General features: G+C 43.7%; 2 protein-coding genes across 3 annotated transcripts; both read left to right on the top strand.

The window, feature by feature from the left end:
• Positions 1-178: 178 nt before the first annotated feature.
• stoml2 (stomatin (EPB72)-like 2) lies at positions 179-5,006 on the top strand. The gene is made up of 10 exons (XM_030435810.1): positions 179-343; positions 1,732-1,884; positions 1,974-2,073; positions 2,171-2,229; positions 2,321-2,422; positions 2,518-2,652; positions 2,944-3,088; positions 3,261-3,340; positions 3,431-3,559; positions 3,648-5,006. The coding sequence occupies exons 1-10, from the start codon at positions 302-304 to the stop codon at positions 3,753-3,755; spliced, it is 1,053 nt and encodes a 350-aa protein (XP_030291670.1). The 5' UTR covers positions 179-301; the 3' UTR covers positions 3,756-5,006.
• A 1,506-nt stretch (positions 5,007-6,512) lies between these two features.
• Positions 6,513-18,762, top strand: pigo (phosphatidylinositol glycan anchor biosynthesis, class O). 2 transcript variants are annotated; one of them, XM_030435807.1, is made up of 11 exons: positions 6,513-6,740; positions 7,003-7,481; positions 8,836-8,979; positions 9,074-9,197; positions 9,532-9,691; positions 12,062-12,244; positions 12,398-13,994; positions 14,097-14,300; positions 15,363-15,547; positions 15,750-15,820; positions 17,172-18,762. In XM_030435807.1, exons 2-11 carry the CDS (start codon positions 7,004-7,006, stop codon positions 17,299-17,301), a joined length of 3,276 nt encoding a protein of 1,091 aa, XP_030291667.1. In that variant the 5' UTR covers positions 6,513-6,740; position 7,003; the 3' UTR covers positions 17,302-18,762. The 2 variants fall into 2 exon arrangements, with proteins under 2 accessions (XP_030291667.1, XP_030291669.1); XM_030435809.1 differs by having other exon boundaries at positions 6,522-6,623; positions 17,172-17,307.
• Positions 18,763-19,005: the final 243 nt, after the last annotated feature.

Genomic DNA, 19,005 nt, shown 5'->3' with positions numbered 1-19,005 from the left:
TGTGTATTTAGTGTTTTAGCTCCAAATAAATACATAAAATAAAATAAAAATAAAATAAGATAAAATAAGATAAGATAAATATCAACAGTAGCAGCAGGAGTAGTTGCTGTAGATACAGTTATTTTGCCAACGGAACCATAGTCGTTTGTTTTTGTACCCCACCGGAGTTTTCCACTGTTACACCAGTGATGTAACTTTCATTTCCTGATCGGCAAGGGTCATACACATGAGTACAGAGTTTGGTTAGTCCGGTCTACGAAGCTGAATCTTCTCCATACAATCGCTTAACTTAATTTAAACGATGTTACGAACGCTGTGTCGGACCGGCGGGGCCCTGCTGCAGGTAAATAACTGCGTTATCGTTATACACCGCCTGTTAGCTCGTCACAACCTGCTGACAGTTGTTCCCCCGGCTGTCGGTGAAGTGTCTGTCATTCAGAGTGCATCCGTGTGTTAATAATTAAGGAAATGTCTCTTTTCCATGTCATGGAAGTATCACTTAGCTGTTTTAAGTTGACAAGAGAGCTACCTCCTTTTAGCTAACCACTGACTGAGATTGATAGACGAACGGATGGGCAGGAGGTAGTGGGCATGCTAATTTGAATAGGCTCACCATTCATTCTGTGGAGAAATTGTACTTTTAGGCTATTCTACACATTAACACTGTTTACCTATACGTAATATATACATAAGGAAGGATATTATGATGTGGGAAAATACGCGAAGGAAGCCAGTTAAATCTGAAATGAAGTAGTTGAAGATATTTTTAACAATATTAACATATTTTAAAGTGGCTCTGAATAAGATGTTACTTATTTTAAAGCTGCAATATGTATGTAGTATGTACTCCAAACAAGTAGGGGGCAGCATATCATCAGAGTAGCTGCTAACTGCTGCTAACCGTAGCTGCTGTTAGCTAGTAAGCCCAGTGACGATGCAGCTAGCACTGGAGGAGTGTTAGTGTTTTCTTATTGCCCTATAAAGTGGCTTAAACATAACACTGTTCACATTCTGTTGATGATTTAAGTTAATTATGAATGATTAAAAGATTTTAACATATTCCACCTTTAAAGTGTTGTAGTTTATGATACCCTTCAAAGGAGTAGTTTAAACTTATTAAACGTATTTATTTCGCTGGAGTAATGACTTCTCCACTGTGATAAAGGTGCAATATAAAGGTGCAATATGTAAGAATTTGCCACCTGTTTAACTTGTACTCAAAACTGGGTCAGGATATGAAGCAACCACTAACTGCTGCCAAAGGTAGCTGCCATTAGTGAGTTAGCTCAGTTAGCTGTGCAGCTAGCAGTCTTGACTGGGAGTTTGAAACTCAAAGAATTGCTGGTGTTTACTCTACTAGCACAGGATATTTGGACTGGAATGGGCCAGGGCTAGCTGGTCAGCATGGTAAACATGCTGGCTAGGGCTAGCTGGTTAGCATGGTACACATGCTGGCTAGGGCTAGCTGGTTAGCATAGTAAAAATATTTTGCATCACAATAGAAAACGTCAAAATAGTTTTTCCTTCACTTTCTGTTGATTATTTCACTTAATGTTGAACGTTTTTCACCCAGAGTCTTACATATTGCACCTTTAAACACATACATGTGCATCATAACATCATCTTTGCAGTTAGGACTAGGTTTTTCGAATGCATTTGTCATGTAAGTTATTCATCAAGCAGGAGTCCTGTATTCTGATACCATGTCACTGTACATTTGTGTCCCTGTAGCAAACCCAGCGGGCCGCGCCGAGGTTGTGGGTCACACCGGCCCAGCAGAGATGGGCGTCCAGCCTCCCCATGAACACTCTGGTCCTGTTCGTGCCTCAACAGGAAGCCTGGGTGGTGGAGAGAATGGGTCGCTTCCACCGCATCTTAGAGCCGGTAATACCTCTTTATTTTCAGCAAAACACTACCTTCAAATATTACAATGGGAAATATCAAAAACTCTCTTACCATTTCATCTCTTATAGGGTTTAAACTTCCTCATACCTTTACTTGACCGGATTCGCTATGTGCAAAGTCTCAAGGAGATTGTCATTGATGTACCAGAGCAGTCTGCAGTATCTCTAGGTATGTAGAGTGTCAAATTCTTGATGAATAATCTACAGCTATGCTTGTGTGACATAATGTAACAAACAGTATTTTTTTTACCACCTTGTTTTTACAGATAATGTAACACTACAGATTGATGGAGTGCTTTACTTGAGGATCCTAGACCCTTTCAAGGTATGCTGGAGCGGTTGCTTCATTGCGTTGCTCAACTCAAAGGGATAGAAATGTCATGTTTATGTCTTGACCTATTTTTCTCCGTTCCCAGGCCAGTTACGGCGTTGAGGATCCAGAATATGCCGTCACACAGTTGGCGCAGACCACCATGCGTTCAGAACTGGGCAAGCTCACACTGGACAAAGTGTTCAGGGTAGGGAGAACTACTGCTCTACCTCTCCTTGTTCTGTAGGCTTGTAATGCAAGGTGCTGTGATCGCTTCTGATGTTTACATTTCTGTTTTTAAAGGAAAGGGAGTCCCTCAATTCCAACATCGTCCACTCCATCAACCAGGCGTCAGACGATTGGGGGATCCGCTGCCTCCGTTATGAAATCAAAGATATACATGTACCACCTCGTGTCAAAGAATCCATGCAGATGCAGGTGGGGTGAACAGAATGAATATATACTTTGTTTGATTTATATCAGGGTTATACCAACTCACCTAGGCCCTCCCAGTAGGAGGTTTTACTGCCTTCAACAATAACTTCCTTAATTCTCTGATTCTGGTGAAAGCATTTTGTTTTTGTACCGATAGCCCAAGAGATCTTGTTGGTTTAACTGTCCGAACAAGAGAAAAGTCACTATAAAATTCCGCGCTTTACCGGTGAGGCTCTGGGCAAGTATAAATCTCAGAAACAAGTTCTAACACGTGTTTTTATTCACTCTGTGTAGGTGGAGGCTGAACGCAAGAAGAGAGCCACGGTGCTGGAGTCCGAAGGGACGAGGGAGGCGGCCATTAATGTCGCTGAGGGTCGTAAACAAGCTCAGATTCTGGCTTCGGAGGGTGAAAAAGCTGAGCGAATCAATAATGCGAATGGTGGGTGCACTTAAAACCCAGTGTTTATCCGTCTAGCTTTGAGTGCAGCTCGTGTGCTGAGAGATGTTGGGTTTTTTTCCCTTCTCTGCTGCTCTTCTTTAGTAGAAATACTTGAATTACTGATGGACTTCGCATGGTAACAGTCACCAATCAATTACTGTGTTCCCTCCAGGTGAGGCCCAAGCAGTCTTGCTCAAAGCAGAGGCGAAATCTAAGGCCATCCGCGTTCTGTCGGAGGCTCTGTCTGAGCAGGTGAACACCACTTTGAGTTTTTTTAATTAGATCACACTCTGTCGTCGATTTCTGTTCTTTCTGATCAGTTTTTTTTTTTGCATCCTACAGAATGGAAATGCGGCAGCCTCGCTAACTGTGGCCGAGCAGTACGTGAGCGCTTTCTCCAACCTCGCCAAAGAGTCCAACACCATCCTCCTGCCCACCAACGCCGGCGACATGAGCTCAATGGTCACACAGGTATTCCTCGCTTGAATTTCTATATCAAATTGTCTTTGTTGCTTCCGTAGCCCTCAGTCATGACGATGTTTCCCCATCCTGTGTTCAGGCCATGGCCATCTACAGCACGTTGGGAAAGACGAGCCAGAAAGCGGCGCCAGAAATGTTGGAGGAGAAGACCGAAAGCCCTGAGAACCAATTGCCACCACCGCAATAACAGAGGACTTCACAAATGAACTCAAAGCGGAGATATAACGCAGAAGAAGCAGTTTGTTTCAGTTATCGGGGCTCGAAGGCATCGCTGTGTGAGCAGAGTTAACCTTCTGGCAGGACAGAAGGACAAACTTTCTAGACTTCTGGGATGTTTTGCCTTACAGTCCTCGGAAAATCACACCTCTCATCAGGTTCTTAATCTTCGCTGACTTTTTGTTTATGCTCAGTTACTGTGAGTTAAATTCACACCAGCTGTGAGCACCACTCATACCAGTCCTTTTGGCAGGCTGACAACATGGAGAGTTGATGCAGTTTAAGCCCCCGGTGGTGTGCAGTTTATGATGTAGTACCATAAATAATTATTTCTGTGCAAGTTTTTCTCACACACATCAGATCTGTTGAGGTATGATTCATTGTTTGTACCCGCATAGAACTGAACGCTTAGGCTCTGACTCTGTATAAAGTAATGTCTTCTCCTTTTGCAGCCTCGTCTCCAGGGTTGACCCAAATAACTGTTTTCAGGTTCTGTGGGTTCATTAGTGATAATGTGGCAATCGCAATCAAATCTGCTGAGAATTCGGCTCCTTTACGGACTTCAGCGACAATTCTTCAACTGTTTTCAGCGCCATTGGGACCAGCGACTTTCATTTTGCGCTATGTGATGTCTGGCTGGATGCCCCAGAACGATGAAAAGTGTAGCAGAGTCATAATTTGGCCGATTTGTTAGATGAAAACATTATTTCCTTTAAAAACTCCATCCTTTACTTGCTTTAGAAATACATGTCCTTCTTCAAGAAGATTCAGAAACAAGTCCCTCTTGATAACTAGATAATATAAAGTCATGAAAAAACACCCCTGTTCTCTTGTGTTTATATTCACCTCTTATGTCTTATGGGATATATGTATTACATTTCATGGGTCACCAAAAAGAACGAAAATTTGTCATTTCATTGGCTTCACTGATGCTCACAGGTTTAGGAGAACATAATGCAAAAAATGTCAAAGACTCTCCAAGGTAGAGACTGTTGTAAAGCACTTGTTTGAAAATATACAATAATGTTAAAAGGTAGCTAAATGGAACAATTCATGACAAACAACTTCTTTAAATGTACTGTTCTGACTACGAATGAAGACAAAACTGACAGTATGATTTGAAAATGCTGTAGTTGACCTCCATGTTTTAAGCCAATGTTTGGGTTCAGCAATGTTAAGTTACAATAAGGAAATAAATAAATAAAAAAAATATGTTGGTTAACAAAGTCTGTGTGTCAATATTTCAAAATGTGCCACTGTGATATAAAATCGTTGCAGGTATGGAACAATTACGGGAAGAAATAAATTGCAAGATTTCAGCTGCTGGAGATCAGATGCTAAAGTAAAGTGTATGTAATTATGTAATATTTGGCAGCATGTCAGAAGACAAAAAAGGGCATAACTTACTATTATGGAGATGGGACAGACTTTACATAAAACGTATGTATTGCTATTCAGAAATGGAATGTAACTACTTAAGTCCAATGTTGAGGCATTTGTCCTTGAGAATCTGTATTTCTTTTTCGTTTGTATTGTACTTTTTACTCTCATTTACAGTCTAATAAAAAAGAAAAGAAAACAAAGGTGATTTAGATCATCAGAAAAATGCTGAATATCAGATTCAATGATTGGCCGAGGTGATAACTGGTGGACCCATAGTACGCAGTATATAACATGTATGTATAATTTACTTTTACTTGTACTTTTGATGCTTCTATAGAACATGTGTTGCCAGAAGAATACTTGTGATACTTTAGCACATTTAATTTCAGGTACTTTTACTGGAGTACTATTCATATGTAGAAATTTCACGTGTACCAAAGTAATACTTTAACACGGTATCTTTACTTTTACTCAAGTATGATTACTCTGTACTTTGTACGACACTGTATTTATTAATTTAACAAAAACTATCTGACCCAGAGTTGTTTCTTTGGCAATCACCAGACGACTGGATGAGTTTTTGCTTTCATGACAGTTACAGAGCCACAAATCTTTGCTTCCATCTGCCTCTCTGTTGTAGAGGCTTCCTTACGGGGGGCATGGACGCAATAACCTGCATGGCTTGAGTTATGTTGTTTTGTTGGCATTGTGTTTCATTGCATTTTAAATTATTGTCATAAAATATTGAATTTCAAAAAAGTGCAAAACTGTGAAGTAAATGATATGATGATTTTCAGACCCCAGTGATTTAGTTAGGCCAATTTCTGGGACTTACTGGGTTTTAATTTCACAAGAAAGTGTGTATCTTATATCTTTGTTATTCTGTCCTTTGGTAGGCCATACGTGATTTTGTCAAAAGTGATTGTGTATCCTTGAAAATGGAAATGGAATTTCACAAGATCATTAAAATGTTCCATTTGTGTACTTGTTATTTGAGCGAAAATGAAAATGACAATGCAATGATCCATTTTATTTCATTATGACACTTGTTCTATGGTCATATTAAAATGAAAAAATCAAAACACTTCTCTCCAGTGTAACGCATTTGCACTTACATGTCCTAACCGAGTTACATTCCTCACTCTCTTTTGTGGACAATATGAAAATGAAAAGGTAATTTCCCACAATTTGTTAAATAAAAATGATTATGGAATGCTACGGTGATGTCACTTTTATTATTTGTTTTCCAGTTTCCATTATTATTTTAACATTGTACCCTCGCACAGTCCATTGGTTGAAGGCAGGGCTGTGCCTGAAAGTCTGAGGTCAGGGCGAGAAACCACTCCGTGTTACACGGAAACACGTCCGCCGCGTACTTCCGCCGGGTTGCACGCACGCTGAAGTTCCTAGCCGACTGCAGCCATCTAATCTCATTGTACCGGTGTCCCAAATGAAGGTGAGCGTGGTGTGGCGTCGTTCTCTGTTTACCTGAGACACCTGTGCCCGTGTTGTTAGCGCAAACACTCGCGTCCGCCCTCCAGCCGAGAGAGGACGAAAACCCGGCTGCTACAAGGTCAGTGACAAGAGCGAGGTTAGCTAGCCGCGGCTAACAGCGACAACTTACGAACCTCGTCTCCACGCTAGCTAGTTAATGTTACCTGTCACGTCGCCGTCGTTTTGTTTGGGTTTAAGTGGAGTTTGTGGTTTCTGTCAAGTTACACGTTAGCAGCGTTAGCATGCCGTGTAGCAGGTGCCCCTCCTCTGACTTGTAGTGTGAAGCAAGTGTTGTCTGACTTATTCCACCTGCACGCTGTCACCTGTGTGTGTCCGTCCAGGATGAAGGGGCTCCCGGTGCTGTCCCTGCTCCTGTGGGTGTGCGCGGTGTACTTCGTGGGCATCTACCTGTTCGTGGGCGGCTTCCTGCTGGTGAGGCTGGAGGTGAACAGGACCAGCACTTGCGGAGACGTGCTGCAGCCCGGAGAGGAGCCGGGGGACTTCTGCCGCGCCCAGCCGAGGTTCCGCAGGGCCGTCCTCCTCATCATCGACGCCCTCAAGATCGACTTCGCCCGCTTCGACCCCAACAACACGGCGCCCAGACCCTACGAGAACAAGCTGCCCGTGCTGGAGGAGACTGTGTCGGTCAGGCCTTCACACAGCCGGTTGTACCCTTTCCGCGCAGACCCGCCTACGACCACCATGCAGAGGATCAAGGGCTTCACCACGGGCTCCCTGCCCACCTTCGTGGACGTGGGTAATAACTTTGCTTCCAGTGCCATCCTGGAGGACAACCTCATCCACCAGTTTGGGCAAGTGGGTAAGTAACACAGCAGTGTGTACTGCATTACAAAGATGGGTTTAAGAAGCATGTATGTGTGCAGTGGGAGGGCACAGGAGAGGGCATTTCTCCAATTCAAAGGCTCTGTGTCACTTTTACTCCACTGGGAAGGCACCACATACCCCCTTTTCCACCAAAGTGAAACAAGTGCTGGTTCTGGGCTGGTTCTAGCGCTGGTTTGGAGTTGGTTACACCTGCGAAACCCTATTAGAGTAGAATTGGTTTACTTTTCCACGCGCACAAGAGTCGCTGTAGAGAAACATCACACCGCTCAGTTTTCTAGCATCGCTAGGGACAAGTATGTGTTACAAGTGTTGCTCCTGGCCTTGCATGCCTACACCTGGCCTTGGCATCCAAACATGACTGGTCCTCGACCACTGTTGCTTCGAATTGGGGTAAATAGTGAGTATCTTCAGTTTGTTCTCCTGCACATGCGGCGGAAAACGCTATACTAGGTCTGGATTTTGAAAAAAGGCAGTCATAAGTGGTTTAAGTTGGTCATTGGTCATAATAACCCCACCCCCACCCTCAGCCCCTGTTATCAGTTCTTTGTTCTAGACTGGTGAAGTGTTGATGCTACTCTGGAACCAGTTTTCCTGGCCTGGTCAGAGGGAACGAAAAAGTCAAGGAACACATCAAGTATCCACAGTGGCTTTCATGAAACATACTTGCAAACCTTGGGACCTCAAAAATACAGAGGATTTCGATTTCTGCTAAGCCTTTGTGCTAACCCCTCTTATCATCATAACAGATGAAAAAAAAATGCCTCTTTCATTTTTAAACTTTTCTTAAGAAAAATCTTAAAGTTTGCTTGAGCATTCTTTTTCTTCACCTTTTCTCACTCCATCTCTCACTCACTGAAGAAAGACGAGGCACAGTAGTACACAAGAATATGCGCTGTGCATTCCAGGAAACAGGTTGTGGTAACTGAAAGAGGAAAAGGTGCACAAAATGTGTCGTAAATCTGTAGAAGTTTGGGAAAACTGGGACACTGGGAGGAATTCAGGAGAGGGCAATGGAAAAGGGTGTATCCCTGGTTGTCAAGTATGAATGACAGTGTTTTCAGTTTATTATGAAATATGCTCAAATGTCAGATCTCACAATATTGAATAAGACCAAATTAAAATAATACCAAGCTCAATCTTGAGAACCTCACATTTTCTGTTGTTTGTTGTAAAAATCGTAATCTTGAGAGTTATGACCATACAGGCATGTTTGTTGTGCCTATATCATGCTCAGACACACCCTAGAGTCTAAAGCAGACCTGATATAATCTTTGGTGAGAAGGTTTCACCCAGTTTACTTCATTGTAAATGTGTGTATCCCCTCGCAGGCAAACGGGTGGTGTTTATGGGCGATGACACTTGGGAGAGTCTTTTTCCGAAGAGGTTCCACCGCTCTCTTCCCTTCCCTTCTTTCAATGTCAAGGATCTGCACACTGTGGACAACGGGATCCTCCAGCACCTCTACACAACTAGTATGTCTTTACTTCACATGTTGTCTGTATTCGGTTCTGCTCTTGTATTCTACTTAACGCCTCTCCGCCCGTCGCCTGCTGTTGGTTTTGACAGTGGTGGGGGACGACTGGGATGTCCTGGTCGCGCATTTCCTCGGAGTGGATCACTGTGGTCACAGGTTTGGACCCGACCACCCGGCCATGGCCGACAAGCTCACCCAGATGGACGGAGTCATCAGGTCAGACAACAGTGCAGCTGCTACGAGCTTGTTTCACAGCACTCCCTAGCTGCTGTCACCATTCTGTGTTGTCTAAGTGCAGCTGTAGTACTGTAGATATGTCATGACACTTATTTACACTGTTTATGGTAAGATGTCGACGCAAGTCGATCATGAAAAAGCATGAATGGCACTTGAAGTTATTTTCTATGGAGAGAAAACTGCTAAAATTGACACCAGAAAGTCTCAGTTTAGCTAATAATCAAACATTAAAACTGCTCATTCCACATCTGAGTAATAATGGATTTTAATTGCAGCAATCCTTATTAATCTCCTGAAACCCCTGTTCCTCCAGGTCTGTGATGGACCGCCTGCAGAATGACACCCTCCTGGTGGTGATGGGGGATCACGGGATGACGGACACCGGAGATCATGGCGGAGAAAGTCAGAAGGAGACCGACGCCGCCATCTTCCTCTACAGTCCTTCCCCTCTGTTTCCCGCCCCGCCGTCCCAGGTTAGTAGAGTTGCTGCTACTTTTTTTCACACAAAGTATTAACACGAGATGCTTGAAATGGTCATCCTGGTCAAGGTTTGCAAGCTCAATTGTGGTGACGTTGAGCCACTTCTGCTGATGGCAGTTACGCTTAAAAAAACATTGAGGTGGTTTTTATTGAAGATTATCTTGCTGAACAAACCTTCCCTCCTCTTAAGACCCCGAATAACCACATTCTTGAAAAGCATTGGAGATATATGTATAAACAGTAATGTTAAAAAGGATAATAGAATAGTAATAAGCCATTTAAGCCCAGTCTTTGCTCAGTTGGACTGATTTTCTACTGATTGTCCCATAACATCAGATGTCATGTTCTGTCTCTGCTAAATGGCAGCAATCAGTTAACTAGATGTAAATGAAATGCAGAGTGAGAGATGAACACTGTTAAGATTGCAGAATGTTTACAGAACAGACTCGTTATATTCCATTATTAAATGTCTGAGAGAAACTTTTGTCTGCTGGACCTTTTTTTTTAAATATCAAATGCTGTCAAACATCACATTCAGTCCACAAATGAGCTGCTAAGGAACCAAAGGAAAATCAATGTGTGTGTTTTATGTTTCTTCTTATTTTATCAGCAAATGCATCGTGTTTATCTCACCAAATCGGCCGAGCATTTCCCGTGTCGAGAATATTAAACATCAAACCATTCCACGCATGATCATTTCTGTTCACGGCCGACTGTGCAGTTCCCCCCTGAATCTGCTAAATTGGTGCTGGCAGGTGGTCTCCGCCTTTTTCAGGGAATAAAGTGGATATCGCACTGGAAAAAAGTGAACCGATTTCCATTATTGCTGCGTAATTGGAACGTTATATAAAACATTGTGAGAAATCGCAGGTTATAGAGCACACGGAAATATTATAGAAAGGGGAGGTAATTAGACACTCTCTATCTGAATCTCACTAAGAAATGCCACAGTGATGGATTTAACCTAACTACTCTTCACTGTTCGGGATTCTTTTTCAGTTATTTGCTCAAAAATCCCCTGTTTACTCAGGGTAGTTCTGTTCTCTAACCCTATTTGTCGCAATTTGTTGCCGGGTGTTTCATTGTCCTGCGATGTGTGTCGACACACTGCAGCATGACTCTTACCTATTGGTGCTGGGGGCAGCACATGGTGTGGTTTCTGTGCTCAAGAGGAAGATCGGTTACACAGATTACCTTGTAGATGTCAGAACAGCCCTTTACATCACAGGTACTTGGTGTAGTCATCTAACACGGCAGGCTTTTATAGATGAGAGCCACCCATTTGAGTACCTCGCCCTTGTGTCACGCCCCCAACCTGTCTTGGGTGAAAACAGCCCCTCTAATTTGATTGGCAGTGACTTTACCAATTTAATAGCACAAACTAAGAATACTGTAGGGATTTTAAGATATTAAGAGCCCACAGCTGATGGCCAGACAGGTTGATTGCCATCACTATACAAAAAAAATGAAAGAAATAAATTGAGTGAAGAGTGTCCTTTCTGTCCCGTTCCCCATCAAAATGGACAAACCGGACACACAACTACCTTATTGAATGTCCAGGTAATTTTTCTATCATCTATCATCTTTTCTGTCATCAAGACACTTCATTTGGCTGTTTTTTTAATTTGCTGTGTAATGTGATTTAATCATAAAATAATTACATCTACCACCAATTCCAATTACTGCCTCTATTTTAACATGTGACCATTTACTGTACAATGAGCTGAGCCGAGGAGAAAACAGGACGGGTTTAGCTTCACTTCCAACATAACTCAATGCTTTTTATAAGGTTCATTATAAGGTATTTTAATGTCACTCTGAATATCATGAAATACAACGATCACAAGAAAAGTAGATCAGCCCATTTTATGTGAATTATTAGCATTAAAACACTGTTTGCTGCTGGCGGTCTGTCAAATGGAGAGGCTATTAAACCAAGCTCCATTCTAAAAGCAAGCATTTTATGGCCAGGCCATACTTTTTTCACAGTAAAAACTGTAGTTAGAACTTTGCAATGGCTCTTTTTTAATTAACTCTGATCTACAGGCTCAATCGGCACACAAGTCATTTACTCAGTAACATCATTAATCAAACTGTGATGAGGTGTTGGGATGGACACAGTTTGACTCAGTTTGGGTCTCACAGTTGACCATCATCCTGTCTGTGGAGAGTCTGAAGCCACAGATCTCCTCTCTTACTGTCCTTAATTCTTTGGGAAAATAAAGAAAATCATATCCTTTTATTATTTAATGTGAAAAAAGTGGTTTTCTGTTTGACACCGGTACTTTCACAGCTTTTTTTTCAGCCAAGAAAGCCTTCTTGTGACAATATGGCTGCTCTCATCTATTCTGTCATGTTTGCAGAGTGAACCAGATGTGGTGCCGCAGACGGACCTGGTGCCCACCCTGGCTCTGCTGCTGGGAGTTCCCATCCCGTACAGCAATGTGGGGCAGATCCTCCTGCCGTTGTTCCCTTCTCATGGGCTGACAGAAGGCGCAGTTGGAGGTATCAGCCAGCTGGAGGCACTGTGGATCAATGCAAAACAGGTACTGTGCTCAGTTTAGAGCTGTGAAGCACTGTTTTTTTTAAAACCATTTTTTACGTCTCCACATATGATTCAATCCAGACTTTCACACTTCGCATGACTGAGTTATTTTGTGTATTTAATTCCATCTCATGTGACTGTTCTGTCTCTGAAGGTCAACCGTTTCCTCGAGACATACTCCGGCATGGCCAAAGACATCCCGCCACAGAGCCTCGCTAAGCTGAAGGCAGAATTCTCCCGCCTCTCCTCTGAGTACCTCACCGCAGTTGGACAGGGTCGGTCACCCTCCCCACAGCTGGCCGCCTCGCTGCAGGCCTACCTCACCTCCGTCAGAGACACCTGCCGAGCCACCTGGGCTCGATTCAACCCGCTCAAGATGGCAGCCGGTTTGGCCATCCTTGCATTTGCCTGCTTGACGTGTTTCATCCTGTCTGAGCTGTCCCTCGTGTTAATCAGGGAGAACGGTCCCGGACTGAAGGCCCCAGTTGTCGTGGCACTGGCTGTGGGGGGTTGCGTGGCTGCTGGTCAGATGCTCACACAGGGCTACGTGGAGGTGGCATGGTGCCTGGCAGCTGCTGCTTTCAGCTCTGAACTTCTCTTTCTCTGGAGAGCCCATCGATCCAGAGCCGTGACTGTGGCGAAGAACAGTTTCAAAGCTCCAAAGTGCACTACCTGGCTGACTCCGCGCAGCCTCCTCATCCCCCCTCTCCTGGTGCCGCTCCTCCGCTGTGCCTCCCTGCTCTCAGACAGCTACGTGATCGCAGAAGGCCGGGTGGTGACCTTTCTAGTGTTCTCCCTTGCTCTCTACATTCCCATCCATCTCAACTGGGATGGCCTGCTCCTACCCCCCAGCCATGACCCCCTGAAGGCTGCAGGGCTTGTGCCTTCCGCGGCCTTGTCCCCGTCCACTGTGAGGAAAGAAAGCAGCACTCTCCTGGCCTGCCTAGGCCTTCTCATCGGCAGCCTCTACCTCTCCCTGTCCTTCCACGGCTGTCGGGAAGAACAGGGCTCCTGCCAGCCGTCCCCGTTCCTGTCGCCTCTCTCCCGGCTGCAGGACAACCAGCTGAAGAACCTCCACTACGTCCTCTCCGTCTGCTCCCTGGGCTTGTGGACGTATCTGCTGAGACGCTGCCTCCGCCACTACGGTAACCTCAACTCCTCAGGTGGAACGGTGTTCACGGCCCGCTGGATCCTGCCGCTGCTGTCTGTGTGCCTGGCGGTCCACTGGGCTGTTAGTGCCACTCCAGAGGACAGCTTTAGGAATCTGGCCGAGCTGATCAGCCTGGCCCAGCTGGCCCTCCCCAGGGCTGCTTTCCTTCTCCTGGGACTGGGGCTGTTCCTCATCTGGCTGGACCCCCTCACTGTGTTTGTGAAGACCAGGGCCGCGGCCACAGCCAGAAGCACATCCCTCCCCCCTCCCCGCTACCGAGCGAGCACTGGGATCAGCCCCCAAGCTGAGCTGCACCACCTCATTCCTCAGATCTACCAGCGCATGCGTTGTTCCCTGAACGATGGGGAGCTGAGCGGGGGTGGAGAGGTGGACAGCAGGCCCGCTGTGGAGGCCTATGGACTGGGAACTGTCTACTCTGCCCCTTTGCTGCTGTTTTGCGGCCTGCTGGGAATCGGTCTGCTGCTGCTGCACCCAGAGGGCATGGCGCTGTCTTTCCTCCTGCTGCTGCTTGAAACGGGAGCTCTGTTGCACATTCACGCCTCCTCCACTACCCTCAGTGGCCTGAATGGAACACATACTGGTGAGCGTCTCAGTTTGTTTGTCCCTCATGACACGATCTCTCTCCTTTTTGTTAAAATAAAAGATTTCTCTCAGCTCACCCATCTCTTATTCTTTCCCTCAGGTGGGTTTAATGTGCCCTGGACTCCAGTGGTGCTGTGGTCCCTGGCTGCCACCCAGTTCTTCCATGCCACAGGTCACCTTCCCACCTTCCCCTCCATCCAGTGGGGCGCTGCCTTCGTGGGATTCCCTGATGGACACACAGGCACCATGCTGCCCGCCTCACTGGTTACTCTCAACACTTTTGCCTCACACATCCTGTTTGCAGGTAGCTACAAATACAGTGGATTAACAGATTTTAAATAAATCATGATCCCTTCAGTAAAAGCAAAAGGATTCAGCTGGGACAAAAGACCAAATAAATTAGAAACAAAGAATGAGTATAAAAGGAGTACTAAAGTTGGCTGCCATGCCTCTGAAAACAGAGTGTTATTTTGCATTCAAAGCCCTCGACTACAGTGTTTTTTCTTTCACACAAGAAACTCACCTGTCATCAACTCGAGTCTCTGCTGAGCTCCATGTCTGCGTAGATCCCCGGTGAAATGCACCCAGACAGGCAGCAGAGGAAAAGAGAAAGCTGTTAGAAAAGCGCGACTACAAATTATGGCAAAACGCAGTATTAAGGGTAATTAACATAAAATACTTAGTTTGTCTCTCTCAGTTCAAGCTGGCAGCCCTGCTGGCGTGGCATGTGTGTTAATGACCAACACAGAATCTGACATATCTGACACTGGCCATCTGGTCATGCCTAAAACCATCTGATTCCGTTCCCCTGACAGTCAATTGGTTCAACTCTAAATAAGTCATATAAATTGAACATACATATTAAAACATTAAATGTCATTCTGAATATCATAAAATACAAGCATCATAAGTGTTTTTTGTATTAAAAATTGCACAAGACATCAAGGATTTTCTAATTGGTGTAAGGGTTCAATCCTTGGTGTCATAAGTGTGTCCCATCAGAATCTGTTAAAGGGGGAAGTAACAACATTGAATTTGATATTATTATCTTTACAGTCTATCAGTCTGATGGTTGGTCCCCAGAAATGACAGAAACATCAGCTTCACAAAGTCTCAGTGAGTCCTATGATGCGTCACTGTGAGTTCAGCTCGACTGGTTAAGCACAGATCTGTCACGCCAGTGCCCCTAAGTTCAGTGCCAAGCTATTTGCAGTTATTGATCCATTTTTTGTTGAACTGTAACACAAAAAGTGGATGTTACGGAGGGGGAAAAATGAAAGCTGAGAGCCAATCGAATTAATCTGGAAAGAAATGAAATCGACCGAGGAAGCTAACAGCTGATTCGTACGTGTGTCATTGCCTTCAGTGAGCTGTCCGTTGCTGCTGTTCTGGCCTCTGGTGTGCGAGGTGCGAGGCAGCAGGGGAGGGAGGACATACGGAGAGGAAGGAGAGGATGCTGTGATGGAGATGAGACTGAGAGAAAACCCCCAGCAGTTCAGCTCTGCTCTCCTACAACTCTCAACACGCTACCTCTTTATTCTCGGAGCGCAGGTACAGACATGAAATCCTTGCAATAGATTCACACATTGGAGTTGTTAGGATCATTATCATCTGTTCGGAATTAATTGTTCACATCAGCTCAGGAATCTATGACCTTGGATTAAGTCTCGCTTTGGTGTGATGTGGAATTTCTTCTTTCCCATGTTTGTCAGTATCCCGTCAGTCCATTCAGTATCTGTGCATCTCTTCACAGGTCTTTGCTTCAGTCTGTGCTGCTGCTATCCTCAGGAGACACCTAATGGTGTGGAAGGTTTTCGCACCCAAGTAAGTGCCTGGATGGATTTTCCAGCTCACGCAAACTCACTAACAGTAAAGGCTTTTGAGGATATCCAACTGTCGACCACTTACTCTACCCGGACCGTTCAACAAGAGCCCATTAGTGCAGGTCTGCTTTTCTGTAGACTACCAGTGTAAGAGATACATCTTTACCTCTGCTCATCTTAAAGCAGGGATTCCTACCTTTTATTTTTATTGATGTTATTGTGCCAATCATTCCTTGTTCAGTGAATGTTGGTGATTTAAAATCCAAATAATTTTAATTTAGCTAAATATTTACTGCAAGTATAGCATCCTGTTTTTGTTGCTTACATGAAAACATTGAAGTGTTCAACATTGTGGGTCAGAAATCGACTTGGCCGGGGTCAGTTTTTTACTAACCCTTATAGATCAGAGACAATCTATAAGGGCCTCTGTGGATAATTAATATGCCATTAAATGCCCCCAAATTGAATGTAGGCATTGATTGATTTATAAAATGTGACATGAATAGATATTCCTGCTTCCCTTTGCTTCAGTATGTATTAACCTCTTGTATTATTTCCCCTATTTATTTCCACAAAGCTATTTATTCCTGCATTTCTTTTTATGCACTTGTGCTTCATTGTGCAAATGAGGGGAATGTCAGTCAAAGCCAATCACAGCACAGTAGGACAAGAGAAAATAACAAACAGTTTTGGCTGCCTACATTTATTTTCAAATTTATTTTTAATGCATTTTAGTCCATACTTTTTTTGTTTTCACGACTGAATAAACGGTGTGTTCTGGGATCCTATTGTCCTCTGAGGACAGCTTGATTTTTTAGTCATAGTTTAGTTTGTATTATTGCCACATTAATGTTGTATTATTAATATTAAATTCTGACTCCAGATGTCTTCTCTAAAACTACAAAGTGCCCCCTCAACTCCTGTTTTTCAGGATAATCTAAATGGGTTTTTGGGTTTCTGCTCAGAAACCTCTTAACCAGTCTTTTCTCACAATTTCCTAATCAACACTGCACATGTGCGACTCTCAACAAAGATGTGAAAGAAGGAAGTGAAATGGTAAAATGTCTTTAATTAATTTTTTTTTCACCATTTTCTCAACCATGCAAGTGAGCTGCTGGATTTCCTAGCCCGATGTGGCATTTTACTTACCCGGGGCAGTCTTTATTGTTGTGCTCTGCCTTGAGTTATAACTTATGTCATGTAGGTGTATTTTACAGCCGCTGTAATGGATCATAAAATTGCAATCAACAATTCATGAAGTTGGACTTTAAATTGAGGTTCGACAGCTAGGATAGCTTTAAGATGTGTATCTCCCACCCGGCATCATAGAATCCTTTCCTTTCTCTTTCCAGGTTAATGTTTGAGGCCTCAGGGTTCCTGGTGAGCAGCGTGGCCCTGCTGATCGGGGTCACACTGGTGCTGAGAGTAGACGTGGCCGTGGGCCGCTGGTTTAAGAGACTCGTCCCCGATGCATCCAGGTAGCGACGGCACTACCACAGAAGCCCACCAGAGCTCACTGTGCCACAGAGAAAACGGACATGGTGGCGACTGTAAAGGTTTTCATAAGGACCTCTCACACAGGCCCAGCTCCTTTACAGTCAGAGGAGGACTTTAGGACGTCAAATCTGAGCGTCCGGACTCCCATTGAAGACGTGTTTGTGTTTGATTTTTTTAACAGTGTTAAAATGAGGTTGACGGGCGTGCGTGGTTTCGAGAGAGAACAGCCGTGTCTGAATGTTTCTCCTTAAGTCCTGTTTTCTTACTTGCAGTATGGATGAGGCCTTCTAAGCTCTCCAAGCCAGACAGTCTTGCAAGTGGTTTATAGTGCAGCAGTCAAAAAAAGCTTCACTAAAACACACACAGCAAACAGTTTACACTAGCTACATGCCTGTTACAGCTGGCTGGCAACTTCAGCATTCAAATTAAAATTGGCCTTTAAGGGGATTTGGCTGACTTTTGTATGTTCAAGAAAGTGGCTAATTTAACTGTTTAATGTGATGGAGAAAAACAAAAAAAGGAAAAAAAAAAGAATTGACAGCGGAAATGTACACCTCAGCCATTCAGCTGATCCTTTCCTTTCCAATCAATCTGTGACTTGTCAGCTACAGGACAACCACTTTAAAGCCAATCTGCCACCTGATGTCTGGAGCTACTTTTGATCTCTCTTCTCTGTTTGGTGAAATCCATCCAAGTGCATTACAGCATGTCTGTCATCTAAGTGTCTGCTGGAGGAACTGTTCCATTTTTTTTTTTTTGTATGTTTTGTATTTTCGAGATGTAGAAAATAACCAGTGCCTCTGGTTACTGCCAATTCATATTAGCATTGTTCTGCACAGTTTTCGTGTTCTTAATCTGTTGTGTTTTTTTTTTAAAATCTAAATTAATTTTTTTGAAGGGTTCTGATTCCTAACTCTTTTTTTAATCACTGATTTTTTTAAACTCAAATGAAACTTTTGTCTTAATTAGGCTACACACTACTTTTTATAATTTTTTTTTCCAGAATTGGTGCCTAGCTTTAAGTAATGCCTTTTTTTCTTTTTCTGGTCTATGATGTCATTAAGTTGACAGGGTCGTTAAGTCCAGGACCTCCAGAAACGGTTAATTTATTTACGCAAGGACGTCTGAGCCAGTGTCAGCTGTGAGATCTGTTACTGTTCTGCAGCTGTAGTCAGCAGCTGATTAGCTAATGCACGATGTGGAAGGGATGTTGAGCTCAGGTCGAATTAGCTACAATGCAATAGTACTGCATTTCTCAGGCTGTTGTGCGGGAGTGACTGGTCGTTTAGAGGGCTGCTGACATCAGCCCGAGTGATGGGTTTGGCTAAGTTGTATTACGATGGGACACTTCCGTTTCTGTTTTAAAATGTTTAATATATAAATAACTGATTAATTGAGATGATTTTACATTCTGTGACAAAATGTAATAAAAGTTTTTTACATGAACTCTTGGCCTCAAGTTAATTGAGCTTTAAGGATGAAATATAGCCAGATTGGTGTCATTTTATTCCCTGTTGGGAGTTATGGTGCTCTTATGTTTCAACTTTAGGATTATTTATTGTTGAGGGGCAAACTATTTATACAGCGCATAAAAGTAGTATTTAATGTTTTGTTCATTGATCCCAGGACTTGATGGAGGAGATGGCTGCTGCCATAAGTTTTTACGGCCCTTCAGTCAAGGTGCTTCAT

Source organism: Sparus aurata, chromosome 12 (assembly GCF_900880675.1).
Source record: "Sparus aurata chromosome 12, fSpaAur1.1, whole genome shotgun sequence".
NCBI classification, from domain to species: domain Eukaryota; kingdom Metazoa; phylum Chordata; class Actinopteri; order Spariformes; family Sparidae; genus Sparus; species Sparus aurata.
Note: the sequence above shows the minus strand (reverse complement) of the source record. Positions and strands in the feature narration are given on the sequence as shown.